Raw genomic sequence first — 18,639 nt, 5'->3', positions numbered from 1 at the left:
GTCGCAAAGAGTCGGACACAACTGAGCGACTAAGCACAGACAGCACGGGGAGATCTCAACCTCTTTCTTGCTGCTGGTGGTTTTTTATCGCAAGGACACGTAAATCACTGGGACCCTTGACCATGGACAGTTATCTCCCTCCTCTTACTGAAGTTGAGCCCAGGGTGACTGAGTCAAAGGCTGTCTTCTGCCCAGTGAAGTTCACGGATTGCCAAACTGAGAGGCATAGCGACCCCTCTCCTAACCAGGCCCAGAGCACAGCCGTTTCTGTCTCTTGCTGAGTCCTGGAGCGGAGGAGGCTCCTCCACTTCTCAGATCTTGTACGATCAGTCCACGTTTGAGGAGTGCTTTTGCTCTCGCCTTCTCTTACTGAGACATGAGGCCTTGACCGAGGAGAGTATGGGCAGCCCAGGCTTCTCGCAGCCAGTGCTGCCCTCTTACCTGGCGGCTTCCCTGACCCTGGGCCTGCTGCCGCTACCCTCATGCAATACCCCCCAAGAAGGCCTGGACTGTTTCTTCTGGACTTACTACCTCTTCAGATGATGTCTGTGTGATCGCAGGTCTGAAGGCAACAAGGCGTGCTTATGAGGTGGGAGCAGGAACAGGTGTGAGGTTATATTCCGGTTTGCAGGAATGCACTGCTTCTTAGGGGCTTCCCTGGTGGCTCCGTGGTAGAGAACCCACCTGCCAGTGTAGGAGATGCAGTTGATCCCTGTGTTGGGAAGATCCCCTAGAGAAAGAAATGGTAACCCACTCCAGTATTCTTGCTGGGAGAATCTTATGGACAGAGAGGAGCCTGGAGGGCTACAGTCCACTGGGTCGCAAAGAGTTAGACACGGCTGAGCGACTAAACAACAACTGCTTCTTAACCCAGAGACCCTGTATCAACGTGTCTTATGCTCAGCACCGCATCTTGGGCCAGATGAGGCTTTGTTTTGGGGACCATCCTGGGCCTTGTAGGACGGCCATCAGCCTCTTGCCAGCGGATGCCAGCGGCACCTCTGCCCCGTCCCCAGTCTCGACAACCAAAAACATCTCCGACTCTGACCATTTTCCCCCTGGGAGACAGACTCACCTGTGCTTGAGAATCACTGCCCTGTACCAATCGAGAGGTGTGGTTTCTAGGCCATCTTGGTTTCCCGGGCTGCCTATCCCCACCTCTTAAGTGGAACGTGGCCAAAGCTAACCCTTCTGTTCTTCTTCAGACTACGCCATCTCCAAGCCCGAGGTCCTCTCTCAGATTGAACAGGGGAAGGAGCCGTGCAGCTGGCGTCGTGCTGGCCCCAAGGTTCCAGATGTTCCCGTGGACCCGAGTCCAGGTGAGGGGTGGGGATGGCCGGGGAGACAGCAGGGGGTCGGATGGACCCAGGGGAGGACATGGCCAGGGCGGGTATGACCTTCTTTCCAGGGACAGCTAAGGAAAAACAGCAATGCTTTAAACACGAGTTTTCTTATGACCTTTAGCCGTTCAGCTTCCCAGCATGGAAACAGGTAGCAAACCTAGTTTTTAGGAAAGAGATGGTGTCTGTGGCTCGGAATTAGGGGAAGAGGGAGCAGGAAGCAGACAGGAAGGTAGAAGGTCATGAAGACAGGATTTAGTTCATTCATAGCTTTTCAAAGAGTCAGCCTTGCCTCCACCCGAGAACCAGATTTCACTGAAACGCATTGGCAATCACAGAACATTGACCCGTTAGTCACGTTTCAGTCTGACCAGAGCCACCGATTTATTTCAGGTGAATCTGGATACCCGACACCACATTCTCAGGTTTTCCTGGGCCAGTCAGCACCTTTGAAAGTTAAGAGAAGGACAGGTGGACACACGAGAAAAGCCAAACGGGTGAAGGGAAGACCTTGCTGGGCCGGGGGTCTGCGACAGTCTGTCCGTAAGCAGGGGGCAGCCCCTGCAGCCTCAAGCCAGCCTCCTCCCAAGACCTCTTGTCTGTCTGCACCACCTGCCTGGGGCTTTCCTTCTTGTCTGAACACCTGTCTTAGTAAACAGTCTTCTGTGTTTAATTTGTGATTTATGAAATGTGTCTCCATGTGTGCCGTTATCACCACAGTTGGATTTGCCATTTCCCAGGGGCAGGCTGTGCCCAGAAAGCATTCACCCGTCTAGGTCAACAAACATGTTTTTTTTTGAGAGTCTCCCGGGTGCCAGGGACTGTGCTAAAAGCAAGACCTTGACGAAGAGCAGAGTGCTGCCTGGATGGGGAAGACAGTTAGGACACATGGGCAGCCAGCCGCTTGCCAGGGTGGGAGGCTCCCCGTAGGTCTGTTTTATTGCACTGACAACATCTGTGGGGAGGCCTCCCTGGCTTCTCCAGCACGCTAAGAGAGTGAAATAGGGGCCTGGAAATGCGGTGGATTCTGGCGAGACCCTCCCCCTTGCCCCCTCCGGGCACTCACATTCCCCTCTCTTGGCCTTGAGCTCCTCTGCGGGAACCCCTGCCAGGTGGCCCCCCATCCCCTCCCAGCCTGGTCCCTGGCTCGCCCTCCCCAGCTCAGGGCTTGGTGCAGCCCCTTGACAGACCTCCTCTCCACTTTTCTGCAACCCTGAAGTCCTCCCACGGTAGTGCTCTGTGGAACTCAGTCCCCAGCAAGCCCACCCCCAACCCCCGACCCCACATCCTCAGGCTCTGCCCCAAGAGTCCCGCCTGCTCCCCTCCCCTCCCCTCCCCTCCCCTGGGCACCAGGGGTGCTTCTCCTGGTTTTCCTCCTGCCTGTCCTTTGCTATTTCCAGCCCCCCAACCTTTTCTGACCTTTCGTGGTTGGGGTGCCCTCAGTGTGCCCTCCCACACCCACACCCAGTCATCCTGGCGGGTGCTCTCACTGGGACCTCTCCCCTGAACTCTGTGGGGTCCATGTCCCCATGGACAGGTTACGGACGTCCTGTTTGAAACACGTGCCTCGCCAAGCTCCTCGTCCGCCATCAAAACCCACTCCTCCCAGGCAGTAGGCAGCCTCCATCCTCCGCTGCAGCCCCAAACCCATGGTCGTCTCTGACCCTTATCCACACCCGTCCGTCCCATCAGGGAAACCCTGCTAGCACTGCCTGCAGACTCTCAGGTCCCTGGTCTCCTGCGTGGCCTCATGGCAGGCACCTCCTGCCCGTCTCCCTGACCCTCTAGGGTCTGCTCTCCCGCGTTACAGCAGACAGCCCTGCTGGCCTTGCACCGACTCGCACCGTTGGGCTCATCCCCCTGGCGCTCCACTCCCTGTCCCAGCCTCCCTGCTGTTCTCCCAGAACTCTCCACTGGGCCAGCCTCTGAGCCTTTGCTCCTGGTCCTACCTTCTGCCAGGCATGCTCTGCAGATACTGTTTTATATTCACAGATTTTATGTGGACAAAGATATTATTAAGTATGTAGAAATAAAATATATTTCGTATTTATAGAAGATACATGTTTCGTATTTATAGATTTGCTTGTCTGGTAACCACCCCCACCTTCGTTAGGATATAAATCTCAAGAGGATAAGAACCTCTATTGATTTTGTTCATATAATCTGGGCTCCTAGAATACTGCACAGAGTGTATATATATAGCACAGAGTAGGAGTTTAATATTTGTTGAACGTGTGCCGTGTTTCATCATTTGTATGTATGTGTGAAAAAATATATTTCTGATATAATCTAAATTCCTTTTCAGCTCTCTCAGTCTCATTCCTCCCCAGGGTAACCAGTTGTCCAAAAGTCGATGTCTGTCCTCTCTATCCACATTTTAAAACTTCTATTATGTACATATGTAGCCATAAACAATACAGAATATGGTTCTGTGTGTCTTGAAAACATCACATAAATGTCATACTATCTATGAGTACTCTGTATTTCATACTTATCTCTATTGATGCATATAAATCAAGTGCATTCATTTAAAATGGATGCTTAGTATTCCAAAAGCAACTATATCTCAATTTATTATCCATCCCTCTGTTGAGTTGTGCATAAGTGGTTTCTAATTTCTCGCCGTCACAAGTGGTAGTCGAGTGGACATTCAAAGGCGTCTCTCCGTGTCCAGGTGCTGGTGTTCCTCTAGGGAACAGACCAGGAAGGGCATGCCAGCCTGCACCTCTGCCTTTGCGCTTAACCACAGATCACCCACCCTGGGCATCTGTGCTCCCCAGCCCTTACGGGTGGTGCCTGTCTTCTTAATTCCTTGCCCAGTTTTCAGAGTTAGATGTTTGCCAGTCTGATGGAAATGAAATGGTATCTTGTTTTAATTTGCATTTCCCCAGTTGTGAGTGGAGCTGAGCACCTTCTTCAGATTGTTATTTGGTTTCTTCTCCAGTGAATTATCTTTTTCTGTTTTTCTGCTGTTTTCATTATCTTACTGATTCAGGACCTCTATGTAGTTTGGGATATGAACCCTTTATCTGTTATTTACATTACAGATTATCTTCTCCCAGGCTGTGGCAGGTCTTTTAACTTTGTAGTCCTTGGGTAGAAGTTTTAATTTTTGGCGGAGTCGTTAACACCAGCCTTTGCCTTTACGATCTGTGCTTTTTCTGCCTTAAAATATCCTTTCCTGCCTCCCTCTAGTTTTGCTTTTCACATTAAAGTCTTTAATCCGACTAGAATTCATATTTGTGTAGATTGCAAGGAAGAATTCTTTCAAAGTTTCCCCACAAGACATCTGACCTTCCAGCAGAGTTCACTGGATGTTCTTCCTTTTCTCCGTGTGTAATGTCCGTCGCATCATGAACCAGATTTCCGTACACGCGTGCACCGTTTCTCTGTCTTCACTCATTTCTTCTGTCTCTGTCTCTGTCCCAGTTCTCACTGTTGTTAGTTTCATCATAAGCCTTGAAATCTAGGAGACTACACGTTCCCTACTTGTTTTTCTAAACTTTTCTTGGCTATTCCTGGACCTTTGTTCTTCTATATGGATTTCAGAACCTTTACGTCAGGTTCTCAGAAATCCTCTTGGAATTTCGACTGGAATTGCATTTCCTTTGTGATTTCACGTCTGGAGAACTCCTGTCATTGCAATATGGAGCCCCCTTATCCACAGGAAGACTCGTTTATTGTCGCCTTCTGCGTGTGCCTGAATAAGGCTTTAACGCTTTTCTCATGCTCGTTGTTTCTATTGTGGATGAGATTTTTAAATTAATTACACGTTTTAAATAGTTGTTGCAGGTGTGCAGTTATGCCGCTGACTCTGTTTAGTGAAAGAAAACATTTTCTCAACCTCTCATTACGTCTAATGACTTGTCAATTTAGATTCCCAGGTTTTTTTTTTACATAGACAGTTGGGCCGTCCCTGGACAGCACAAAAGTTACCTCTTCTTTTGAAATTGTCTTAACTTTATTTTTCTGGTTTCGCAGTGGGTATAGGACATGGTTAAATATTAGTAGCAGCCACGATAGCTGGCGTCCTTGTCTGTGGAGTTTCAGCATTTAGGGTGATTTTTTTGCCATAGACTTTTTGTTTTTTAATTGGGGGATAATTGCTTTACAATATTGTATTGGTTTCTGCCATACATCAACATGAATCAGCCACAAGCATATATATGTCCCCTCCCTCCTAAACCCTGCTCCCACCTCCCTCCCCACCCCAGCCCTCGAGGTTGTCACAGAGGACTGGGTTGAGCTCCCTGTGTCACGCAGCGAATCCCCACTTGCTGCCTATTTTACATGCGGTCATGGATCTGTCTCCATGCTCCTGTCTGTGTGCCCCGCCCTCTCCTTCCCCCACTGTGGCCACAGGCCTGTTCTTTATGTCTGCATTTCCATCGCTGCCCTGCAAATAGGTTCATCAGCACCATCTTTCTGGACTCCATATGCATGTGTTAATATACAGTATTTGTCTTTCTCTTTCTGATTCACTCTGTATAATAGGCTCTAGGTTCATCCACCTCATTAGCACTGAACATCGCTCATTACTAGAGAAATGCAAATCAAAAGTACAATGAGGTATCACCTTGCACGGGTCAGGATGGCCATCATTAAAAAATCTGCCATAGACTTTTGAAGATAACTATTAGTTTAAAGATGTTTCCTTCCACTTCTGGCTATGGTTTTTAATCCTGAACAAATTCGTCATGTTATACCAAATGCTTCTTTTTTAAATATTGTTTTATTTCTTTCATACATTGTTACTGTGTATTGTATAACATAAAAAATACATACAGAATAAATATACATAACATAAACAAAATACATAAAGTTGAGAGAACAATTAGTCAACACCCCCCATATTCCCAACCTCCAACATAAGAAATAGATCATAACCAGAACCTTCTAACCTTCTAGAACCCATTGTCCCTTCCAGACCCCACACCCTCCCTTACTCTTCACAGATAAACAGAAATGCAGACCTCTGAGATCAGTCCCTTGCTTTTCTTTGCCTTTTTATTACCTGTGTATATATTCCTAAGTAACATTGTTTAACCAGTTTTGAACTTTCTATGAATGAGATCATACTATATATATTTTTTTTTCTTTAACTCGCTTTTTTCGTTTGACTTTACGTTTTTGAGAGCCATCCACGTTGATGTAGTATAGCTGTAGTTCATTCCTTTTCATGATTTTCACCCCTTTATAGTTTGTATTTTTGAATGTAACACAGGATGTGTTTTTCCCTTCTGCTGGTGATGGGTGTTTGTGCTGTTTCTAACTGTTTTGCTTTCAGGAACAATGCTGTGGTGGAAAGTCTTACGCACGTGTAAGAGTTTCTCAAGGTGGAGGCCGGGCAGCAGAACTGCTGGGTCATAGGAAAGCGCACACGTGGCTCTTCCCGGTAGCATCTCGGTGTGCTCTCCAGCAGTAGCGCACCCTGTCCTCAGCCCTAGAAATGCTGTCTATTTTTATTTCTGCCCATCTGGTGGCAGTGAAATGGTTTAAAATTTATAGTTTCAAATGTGTCTTTTCCTAATCAATGAACATTATATCCTCTGTTTATGGGCCACTTATCTTTCTCTTTTGTAAAATGCCTGCTTATGCCTTCTGTATACTTTTTTTTTTGGGGGGGGGCCCGTGAAAAGAAAAGAGAAGGGGCCTGTTTTCCTCTCGAGGTGAAAACAGCCTTGGAACTGGCAGGTGCACGGCCCCAAGCAGCTGCTTGCGCCTCGCAAGCTGAAGCTTCTTACCGCCTTCTGTATACTTTTGTTTTCCCCTTCTGTATTGACTTGTAAGAGTTCTTTACTGTTCTAAATATTAATTCTTTCCCTATATATATATGAAAGTGAAAGTGAAGTCGCTCAGTCATGTACGACTCTTTGCCATCCCATGGACTGTAGTCTACCGGGCTTCTCTGTCCATGGGATTTTCCAGGCAAGAGTACTGGAGTGGGTTGCCATTTCCTTCTCCAGGGGATCTTCCTGACCCACAGATCGAACCCAGGTCTCCTGCACTGCAGGCAGACGCTTTACCCTCTGAGCCACCCACATATATATTTTCTCCATTTACGGTAGATTTTAAAGAACAGATGCTTTTTATTTTAACATACCTGGACTTTCTAATTTTTTACCTTTACGGTTTGTCCTTTTTATATCTTAATTAAGGAATTTTCCCCTACCTCAAGGTCACGATACACCATCTTATTTTTCTTCTAAAATGTTGCCTTTTATGGTCAAGTTCTTAATCCATCCGGAACAAACTTTTATGGCCATGGGAGGTTGGAATGCTGGTACTTTTTTACTGGCACTCTGGGCTTCCTTTCCTTTGTCCTTTAAGGTAAACGTCCTAATTGCCTTACCAAATTCCATAAAAAATCCAGTTGGGATTGTGGTTGGAATTGCACGCATTCTGTTAATCATTTTGGAGAGAACTGACCTTTTTACTATATTAAGGGTTTTATTTGTGAAGATCGTTAAGTCCCTCCGTGCAGCTCATCTGTAATGTCTCAGTGAAGTTTTATAACATTTTTTTGTTATATCTTATATTCCTCCATTCTTTGCATGTTTTGAATCACTGTTGTCATGGTGCCTTTTTTTAAGGTGCATTTTCTGTTTGTTGCTGCTGTGTGCTGGGGTCATTGGGACAGGGAGCACCCTTTCCCAGTGCTTTTTCTTCTGGGACAGGGCTCGGTTATGTAACATCCCACCGTCTCCCACACAGTTAGGCATCCCACCAGGGACGCACCTTGTCAGGGAGTTTGGGAGCAAGGCTTGGACATGCACAGTCCCTGCCCACCCTTCTTCCCTTGGGCAGCTGGCCGCCCCCAGGGATGTGCTGCTGTACTGGGGAAAGCCTCCTTCACCATGGTCCAGTGGGTGACTTCCTGATCCAGGGTCAGTACTGAGGACCCCTCTTGCCACAGATAAAAGCTGCATCCCTGTTTATCAGTTATAAGAAGGGTTTATCCTCACCAGCCTTCCTCTTGGGTTTTAGTTCTCTGATTGTTAAGATCCATGACAGGGAAGAAAAATGGTGATTGCTATGCTCCCTTAAAACCCTAGGAGTAAACGAAAATGCAGTTGTCTTTTATTTATTGATATTTCTAAGAACTTTGCTAAAATTCTCATTAGTCCTAATAACTTTTATAATAATTGTCTGATGATTCTCAGGTTTTCTAAAAAGATCATCATATCCCCTATGAGTAATATGAATTTTTTGTTTGTTTTCAAATCTTTTAGTTTTCTCTTGTGTGCTAGCTGAGAGCTCGCAGAAAATTCTTATACAGAAGTGATGACAACAGGTGTCCAATTGGTTCATGATGTTAAAGAAGATGCTTTTTAACTTTTCACACTGAGTCTAATATTTGTTAAAGGTTTTGTTGATCAGTGTCATTTATCAGGCTAAAAGAGTTTTCTCTATTTCTGGTTGACTAGATATTTCTAACAAGAACAGCTGAACCTTAGTCGTCTCTTTATCCAGCTTTGACTCATTTATCAGATCTCAATAGAATCATAAATTCCTAAGAAAACCTTCAGATCCTCATGTAGTTTAATGGCCAAGTCAAGCACTCATTATACTCTGTACTCTTTCATAACACTCAACATGAATAAAATAGAATGATTAATTTGGAAAAAAAAAAAAAGAATAGCTGTGAATTTTTATGGAATGCTGTTTTGGTATCTATTGAGATGATTATAGGCTTCCCTAGTGGCTCAGATGGTAAAGAATCTGCCTGCAATGTGGGAGACCTGGGTTTGATCCCTGGGTTGGGAAGATCCCTTGGAGAAGGGAACGGCTACCCACTCCAGTACTCTTGCCTGGAGAATTCCATGGACAGAAGAGCCTGACAGGCTACAATCCATGGGGTCGCAAAGAGAGACAATTATATGATTCTTCTTCTTAAACCTCCTCATAATGGTAAATTATGTTATTTTTCTAATGTTGAACCACGCTTGCAACCTTGGGGAAAAGTCTAAGTTACTCATGATCCTCTATAAACAGTGCTAGACTTAATATGCTAAGTATTTTGTTTAGAATTTTGGAATCTTTCTTCATGAGTGAGCCTGGCCTATACTTTTCCTTTCTTAGACTGGCTTTGTCTGGTTTTGATATTAAAGATAAAAGTTATGATGCATTCCTTCTTTTTTTAATTTGGTCATAGACTTTCTGTAATATTGGAATTATCTATTCTTTGAATGTTTTTCTTTCTAGGGAAGATTTTTATCTACTGATTTAAGTTCTTTAATAGTTATAGGACCTTCTATTATTTTTAATTAGTTTGGAAGTTATGTATTGTTTCTATTCTTTTAGAAGTAATCTGGAGATGTTTATCTTCTAAAATACACACTTGTTATTTGTGTGTGTGTGTGTGTGGATCTGGTGATGATAAAAACTCTCAGTTGTGTAGGTTTGTATATGTGTTTATATGTGCCTGAAAATGTCCTTCCTCCATTTCTACATTTGAAGGACGTAATTCTAGTTTGATTGTTAGCTTCTTTTAGCCCTTTGAAGATAATTTGCTAGCCAGTATTCTTGTGGGAAATCTTTTTTCCCCTGCCTTTTAGATATTGGTCTTGGTCATCTGCAGTTTCACTACAGTGTATCAAGGTGTGGATTTCTCTTTCTTTATCCTGCTCCAATCACTGATGTTTTTCAACGAGTTGGGAGTTTTGCAGCACTGTCTTTGTGAATACTACCTGGCCCCATTTCCTCTGCTCTCCTATTCTGGAATGGTTCACATCAGTTCATAACTTTGACCTTCTCTTCACATCTTCCTCTCCGTCCCTTCACTGAGCTCTGAAACATCTCTTCTGATCTTTTCTTCTAGTTGGTTCACCTCGCTGTAGCCGGTCGTTTCCATTCTGTTGTTTAACCTCCAGGTTGGGTTTCTAAATCTCAATTATTTTATGTTACCACTGTTTTGTCCATCTCTTATTCATTATGCTCTCACTCTATTTATTTCTGTGAGTGTATTAAACTTCAGATTCTGTGTATGAGGTTTTCCATATCCAGTTTTTGCAGTTCGTATTCTGCAGCTGATGATTTCTGATGGACTGAGGTGACTAGTTTTCCTGTTGAGGTGGTGGTTTATATTTGGGAGTTCTTTAATGCCTGAGAGCTATTTAAAATCTTGTCCTGAGAATCTCTCTCTGCCTTAGCTTGTCATCAGGTCACTACAGTGTTGGCCTTGAGGTTTTGGGGCCATGCTGTTTTGTGAGGCCCAGCACCAGAAACCCTTGAGCACCCACCTGGGCTGTGTCAACTCCCGGGGAGGCTGTTCTTCCCATTCAGCCAAGACCAAAGGCCAGAATGGGCAGTCTCCTTCCACGGGACAGGTTTTCACCTTTAAGTTTAGTGCACTGGGAATGCTGCCTTTGGGCCCAGGTTTATGTGTGTGGTGGTGGTGAGGGGTCTCCAGCCCAACCTCCCACCCTGCTTGAGCCCCAGGCTTCTCATAGGTGGGCCCAGTCCATCACAGCCCAGCAGTAGAGCGGGAAACGCCTGGCAATTTACCATGGTTGACCTATGCTTTCTTAGAGGTCATCCATGGTTAAAAACTTTGGGGGTTTTACACTTTACCCATCATTTTTTATATTCCACACTGAGAAGCGTTCCTCTGCACAGCTAACCAGTCAGACAGAAACATTAGAAGTGAATGTTGCCTCTGTGTCCGTTGAAATGACTGTATGGTTTTCTCCATTAATCTGTTTGGAGTTGTGTTACTGCATTTTCCAGGAGTAGCTTCTTCTTGAGTTCTCAGGATAAATCTGGTTTGTTCTTAATGTATTGTCTGTTTTCTTTTTTAAAAACATATCACTGGACTTAATTTGTAGTTTTTCATTTAGGATCTTTGTGTATCTGTTCATAAATGATCATTTTATAAATTGTTTCTCTAGTTCATGCAATGAAAATTATACCAGCCTCATAAAATGAGTTGAAAGTGATTTTCCCTTAGCATTTTGAAGATATTATCTTCTTACAGAAGATATTATCTTGCTGACAGAAATCTGCTTTCAATCTGAATGTCATTCTTTTATCTTTGGTGTCCTTTAAAATTTTCTCTTTGACTTTGCTCTTATTCCATTTCACACAAGTACTGTCTAGGTTTGTATTCTTTCTTACTCCCTACTTAGGAATTGGTGTGTTCCTTCAAACCATGGGCTCACCATACCTTCAGTTTTGGAAAATTATCAGCCATTATTTCTTTCTACCCGTTGCCATGTATCCATTTCTCATTCCCTCCTAGATTTCTACCAGCTTATGTTGGAACTTCTCGTTGAATCCTTTGTGTCTCAGCTTCTCTTTTATATTTTCATTTCTTTATCTCTCAGTGTTGTGCTCTGGACTGTTTCCCCAGTTCCGTCTTCTGAGTCACTAAGTTTCTCTGCAGCTATGTTCATTCTGTTGTTAAGCCAGCCATTGACTTTTTCATACCCGTGACTGCTTCTGTCATTTCTAGAATGTCTGCATGGTTCTCTTTCAAATCTGCCTTTTTAAAAATAATTTTCTGTCCTTGCCTTAGAGAGTCTCCCTTCATTTCTTTGACTGTTTTAAACATACATATGCTATTGTATCCTTCTAGCTATTCTTTTTTTCCTGTAGTCTGTGGGAGTGAGTTCTGCTCTGGCTCTCATGCCAGTTGGCTCCACTTCTGGTTTGTAGGTTTAGCCTTTTAGTAGGGGCCCTGTAAGGCTTGCCTTGTGGGGATGCCCTAATGGGCAGGTTTGCATTTGCCTTGGTTTGGGTGTCTCTTGGGTTGCCATGGTTTTCAGTCAACTTTTCTGTGAATTTCTCAACTTAAGGCTTCTGCACCATATGGGTCGTATGAAGTTACTTTCTAATTTCTTTTAATTTCTTCTGGATGGCTTCCCTACCCATGGCCCTGGACAAGAGGCAGCTTCCTCATAGCTTGCCTTTCCTCATGGATGGTCTTAGTCCCCATCTCCCCGACGGGACAGAGCCCCCTGGCTGGATGCTGCAGGCAGCTCAGCCCTGCTGCCTGCTCACTTGGACGTCACAGCCCAGCCCCTAAGACCTGCATCCTGATGATGCAGGCAGCTCAGCCCTGCTGCCTGCTCACTTGGACATCACAGCCCAGCCCCTAAGACCTGCATCCTGTTTCAGCAGCTCTAGTTGGCTCCTCACCCAAACTCTTCATTTGACTCTGTGTTCCTCCTTTGACTCTTATATACCTGGACTCTTTCTCTTGTGCTTGCGTAAGTACATGTGTATGGGTAAGACTGTGGGGGCAGGGGGTAGATTTTATGTGTTTAATGAGAACAGGACCTCCCTAGGGCAATTCAGCCTTGCTCATGGACCAGAGATCCAGCTCTGAGCGTGTGTTCTGTCTTCCTACCTGACCCATGTGCTCCATACCATGTGACCTCGTGCTTTGCCTGGAAGGCCCCTCAGTTCCTCTTTGAGCTCTTGCCTTCCCTTCCCACCAGGCTCTTTGACCTTTGCAAGGCCCTGTGTGCCTTGCCTTGGCTGGAAGTGTGTCTACCCCAGGGCCACTGATGCTGTCACTCACGCATTCTCTATTTTCTCAGGCTCTGGGCCCCCCGTTCCTGCCCCTGACCTCTTAATGCAGATCAAGCAAGAAGGTGAGCTCCAGCTCCAGGAGCAGCAGGCTCTGGGTGTGGAGGCATGGGCAGCCGGACAGCCAGATATTGGGGAGGAGCCGTGGGGCCTCAGCCAGCTCGACTCTGGAGCAGGAGATGTCTCTACCGACGCTGCCTCTGGTGAGTGGCTGAGGCTGCGAGCAGACAACAGGAACCAGATGTAGAGACTGAGGGCAAGGCCTGGGAGGAGGAGTTCCTGGAAGCATTGTGGCGGGACTGCGGGCTCTGGAACATCTAGCCTGACTAGTTTAGGTTTCCCACCTCATGGCAGGGGTTGCTCCAAATGACATCTTTCGAGTCCCTCTTGTCTCTGAGATGCTCTTGTCCTGGTATTTCTCTGCTTCACTCTCACCAGCCACACCCCTGTTCTTCTTGCCCTAGCACTGAGCATTTAAATCACCAGCTGCCTCCTAAGAGGCGCTGTATGGAGGTAGAAAACAAACTTAGGGTTACCAAGGGGGTAAGGACGGGGAGGTGGGATGAACTGGGAGTTTGGGAATGACATGTATACACTATGTATAATAGACGACTAATGAGAACGTACTGTGCAGCACAGGGAATTCTACTCAGTGATCTGTGGTGACCTAAATGGGAAGGAAATCCGAAAAAGACAGAATATGTGTACACGTATAACTGACTCACTGCTAACACAGCAGAAACTAACACAACATGGTAAAGTAACTGTACTTCAAAAAAAGAGAAAAAAAGGGGGGGAGGGGGCTGTATGACAAGAGTCAGCCACATCTGCGTTTCCTGGTGCCTCAGAGAAGAGGGCAAAAACTGGTTCAGGAGAGGTGGGGCCATGATGCTTGGGCGGGAAAGCTGCCGCTGGTGGGGTCCCCGGGCGCCTGCCTCCCCGCACTTTCCCTGACCCACCCGCTCGCCCGCTCTCTCTTCACTGCAGGTGTCCACGCCAACTTCTCAACCACTATCCCGCCCACCTCCTGGCAGGCCGACCTCCCTCCCCACCACCCCTCCTCCGCCTGCTCCGACGGGACGCTGAAACTCAGCACAGCCGCCTCCACAGAAGGTACGGGGTATGGCGGGAGGACTGGAAGAGGGAGGAAAGGAAGTGCTCATGGGGACCGGAAGTGCTCGCGTCTGCTTCTGAGGCACCAGACCCGCCAGCCGGGAGGCATTTAGGGGCCAGTGATGCGAGAACGCTGTGCAGTCTGGCCTTCTCTCCTTCCACATTGTTAGACTTGAACAGCCTTTCTTGAGAATGTCCATGTTTCCCACAGTTCCTTTCTTGTGTTATTAACCAGTCAGTCCTGACAGGCTGATCCCGTGAGAGAATATATACCTCTTGCCCAGACTCAGCAATCCTGGCCCCTCTCTGACCTGGAAAAGCCAAACCCAACCGGAACCAATTCTTAGGTATTAGCACTACCAAAGACAGAGGTCCACCAGCTCAAATTGGAAAGAACTGCCATCAGTTCAGTTCAGTCGCTCAGTCGTTTACAACTCTTTGCAACCCCATGGACTGCAGCACGCCAGGCTTCCCTGTCCCTCACCAACTCCCGGAGCTTACTCAAACTCATATCCATCCAGTCGGTGATGCCATCCAACCCTCTCATCCTCTGTCGTCCCCTTCTCCTCTTGCCTCCAATCCTTCCCAGCATCAGGGTCTTTTCAAATGAGTCTTTTCAAAAGAACTGCCATATTTATGTATTAATTTTCTGTTTTGAAAAACAATTCGCTGTTACTTCAATAATTTCTGTCATATTTTAACACCCCCAAATTGTGCTAAAAGCCTAGATCTCTGATATAAAACTTGAAAGTGTGAAATTCAAGTACATTTAAGTAAAATCAAACATTACTATTTCATGAGTATTTTTATCATTAAATATATCATTAAATATATATCATTAAATGCAGCTAGCTGGCTGCATTTACTGAATGCTTGCTGCATGCAAAAACAGCATGCTCAGTGCTTTCACGTGTGCTGCCTGGTTTAATCTTCATGCAACCCTGTGGAAAAGGGTATTCACAGAGGAACTTGCCTGAAGTTGCAGCTGATCTGTGGGGAGCCAGGGTCCAGTCTCAGATGTGCCTGAGCCCAGCTCTGTGCATTGCCACCAGTGGTCTGAGTTCCTTCCTTGGAATAGCTTCATGATTAGCCTTACCAGCCAAAGTGAAAATGGGAAGTGATGGGGAGATGCAATGGTTCCTTACCTGTGGTGAAGGCTCTAGAACAAGGTGAGCAGATATGATGGTTGCTTTACCTGTAGAGAAAGTTCTGGAACACGATGTCCTCACCCACAGTTTGAGGCAGTTGCCTGACCACCTTGGGCACCTCTGCTGAACTAGATCCTGAGCCTTGGAGACTAGGGCTCAGAGTGGCCTTGGTGGGGCTGAATATCCAGAATAAAGTATCAGATCTTCCCTTTGTAAGCAGGAAGGGGGACAGAATGATACCTGGTCTTTTCTGTCTTTCTCAGCAGATGTAAAAATTGTGATAAAAACAGAAGTCCAAGAAGAAGAAGTGGTGGCCACACCAGTGCACCCTACTGACCTAGAAGCCCACGGGACACTGTTTGGACCAGGCCAGGCCACAAGGTTCTTCCCCAGTCCTGTCCAGGAAGGAGCCTGGGAGAGCCAGGGCAGCTCGTTCCCCAGCCAGGACCCCGTGCTGGGGCTGAGAGAGCCCGCCCGGCCCGAGCGTGACCTGGGGGATCCCACCCCCACAGTGCCCCAGGACGAGACCTCTCCAGGGGACTGGCTCTTCGGGGGGGTCCGGTGGGGCTGGAATTTCAGGTGTAAGCCTCCTGCGGGCCTCAACCCGAGGACTGGGCCCGAGGGGCTGCCCTTCTCCTCCTCCGACAACGGAGAGGCTGTGCTGGACCCCGGCCAGGCCCCGAGACCCTTCAACGACCCCTGTAAATACCCCGGCCGGACCAAAGGCTTCGGCCACAAGCCGGGTCTGAAGAAGCACCCGGCAGCCCCCCCGGGGGGGCGGCCGTTCACATGTGCCACGTGCGGGAAGAGCTTCCAGCTGCAGGTCAGCCTGAGCGCACACCAGCGCAGCTGTGGGGGCCAGCCCGATGGGGTGCCCGGGGCGGCGGGCAGCGCACGGGACGGCAGCGGCCTGCGGTGTGGCGAGTGCGGCCGCTGCTTCACGCGGCCGGCCCACCTCATCCGGCACCGCATGCTGCACACAGGCGAGCGGCCCTTCCCCTGCACGGAGTGCGAGAAGCGCTTCACTGAGCGCTCCAAGCTCATCGACCACTACCGCACGCACACGGGCGTGCGGCCCTTCACCTGCACCGTGTGCGGCAAGAGCTTCATCCGCAAGGACCACCTCCGCAAGCACCAGCGTAACCACGCGGCGGGCGCCAAGCCGGCCCGGGGACAGCCCCTGCCGCCGCTGCCCGCCGTGCCCCCCGACCCCTTCAAGAGCCCCGCCGCCAAAGGACCCTTGGCCCCCACGGACCTCGTGACCGACTGGACTTGTGGCCTGAGTGTCCTGGGACCCACCGACGGTGGAGACCTCTGAGCCCTGCGCGGCCGCCCAGCCCTCGGGCCCCCGCAGGCCCGGGTGTTAAGAATCGCCTCTCCAGACGGCCGGGCGGTGTGCGCAAAGCCTCGAAGCCGGACGGATGGAGCCTGGAGGGGAAACCAGATTCCCATTTGCTGAACTGCTCACCGGAGCAGGAGAAACTCCCAGACGGCCCAGCTTCCACCTCTAAACAAAGTAGAATTCTCTGATTATGAAACTGAGCAGCATAGAATCTTAAGTAATTTAATTACGAAACTTTTTTTTAATTCTTGGAAGACAAAGCTGGAAAATAGTAGTAGTACCAGTTTAAACTTTAACAGTGTACCTTTGGTTTTTGGATTGCGTGTGTGTTGTGGGCTGTGTCCTTATGGAGTCTTGACAGAGCTGCCGGGAGCTTGGCCGGCCGGGGATGCGGGCGAGGAGGCACTCCGACCTCCCTGGCCCCAGTGACCCCCGGGGGACGGGCCGGTTTCAGCGCGCACACAGCCCCAGGGGAGTGGAGATCCGGCTCTGCCCGGGGCCAGCAGGGCGCCATGGACGTCCAGCAGCAGCTCGGGCGCGAGGAGGACTGAGCCAGAGCGGGCCGGCGTCTCCCAGCACCTGTAAAGACCCCCCCTGCACAAGTGCCGGCCCTGCGGCAGGCACCTGCCGCCTCATGGCCCTGGGACGCATGTGACTCGGGGCCTCGTGATGGAGGGCTGTCTGAAGACACCGGTAGGGCTGCAGAGGTGAGGCGCGGGGTTGGGGGCGGCGGGAGCACAGCCGGCCACAGAGCCAGGCCTGCCCACCACCCCGCCACGGGGGATGCTGCCCTCTGCTCCAGCCCGATGCCCGCTTTTCTCCTCGTGCGGTGTCTTCTCTCTGTCCAAACGCTTCCGCTCCGAATCTCATTTGATTGTTCCTGTGACCTAGTGAAGCGCCCAGAGGAGCATCCTTTCCCATAAGAGAAGAGGCAGAAAGTTAACTCGGAGGAGGGACTCAGCTCAGCCTCGCACGCCCCCCTCTCCGTGTGCACAGTGAGTGCAGACAGCTGGCAAGAGCCTTGGGTCAGACGGGTCGGCACGAGGCTCATCCTCCTGGGCCGGCAGTCTGGGGTGGACAGCTTTTCACGCTGCCCTCTTAAAAGATTTGACCCCTAACTGCCCGAGCCGGAAGTGTCAGGCCTCACGCTTCAGCTGAGCCGCGGCCTCTGTGACTGGTGGTTGCGCTTCCTTTCCCTCCCACCCCAGGGGCCAGGGCAGGGCTTGCTTGCCCCCTGGCTGGCATCTTAAAAGAAGGTGGAATCAGAAATGGGCTCAGGTTTCTTGATCCCACCCCAACGCTGTCCCTGCCACACGAGTATCCATTCCTGTTTTGTTGAGGCAGACGCTGGTTCTTTGACCCCGCCAGGATCTCGTTTCCCCGAGGACAGGGAGACCACGGCTCCTGTTCATTCAGCTCCCTTGTGTGTACTTTTATTAGGCAATAGACTAGTTAAGAAAATTGTTTCTATGTACTGTATATTTTGTACCTGTTTACACTTCTAATATTGATATAACTGATATTTTGGAAAAAACAAATGAAGAGGAGACATCCTGTTAAAAATAAAACCTAACCAGCACCAAGGTGGTTTGGTGGGTTCCATTCTTAAACCTGGTCTTTGGCGCTGGTGCCTCTCTGCACGCATCACCCGTGGTCAACTTCTGTACCCTCCTTCTGCTCAGGGTCGCTGGGCCCAGGGAGGCGACTGTTTCTGAGAGCTGGGATGGGAGAATCCAGAGAAGTTTGACTTTGTGGTGATAAAACTGATATCTGAGAGAAAATAAAGCCACATCCAGTCCCTTTGCTTCAGGATATAGTAATGGTTTTTGTCATTGAGTTTAATATAATATGATACCATGTACATGAAGACAGGAAGAAAAAAAAATTGCAGGATATCAAAAAAAAAAAAAAAAGCCAAGCCAGATGTTTTCTCTTTGCGTCTTTTCTTGGCTGGGCAGAGGCGAGGATCCTGGGTGCCTGTAGTGGCCGTAACCCTGATCTTGGAGTGAAGTCTACCTGAGGGACTTGAGCCAGGCTGGCTGACACCCATATTCCCACCAACCAGAGTTGACAGTTGTTAGCAATCCTATCTCATGTTTTGGTTACACTCTCTTGTTTTGATCATTGTTTTTTGTTTAAGAAAACAAAAAGATTTAAAAAATCC

General features: G+C 48.2%; 1 protein-coding gene across 7 annotated transcripts in view; it reads left to right on the top strand.

The window, feature by feature from the left end:
- Window positions 1-18,284, top strand: part of ZNF746 (zinc finger protein 746) — a 78,592-nt gene extending 60,308 nt beyond the window's left edge. For 3 of the 7 annotated variants that reach the window (XM_059885607.1, XM_024990702.2, XM_024990700.2), the window contains 4 exons: window positions 1,206-1,319; window positions 12,884-13,075; window positions 13,860-13,985; window positions 15,397-18,284. In XM_059885607.1, the coding sequence (XP_059741590.1) occupies window positions 1,206-1,319; window positions 12,884-13,075; window positions 13,860-13,985; window positions 15,397-16,451 (1,487 nt within the window). In that variant the 3' untranslated portion in view covers window positions 16,452-18,284. 7 annotated transcript variants of the gene reach the window in all.
- The last annotated feature ends 355 nt before the right edge of the window (window positions 18,285-18,639 follow it).

This window comes from Bos taurus, chromosome 4 (genome assembly GCF_002263795.3).
Source record: "Bos taurus isolate L1 Dominette 01449 registration number 42190680 breed Hereford chromosome 4, ARS-UCD2.0, whole genome shotgun sequence".
NCBI lineage: Eukaryota > Metazoa > Chordata > Mammalia > Artiodactyla > Bovidae > Bos > Bos taurus.
Note: the sequence above shows the minus strand (reverse complement) of the source record. Positions and strands in the feature narration are given on the sequence as shown.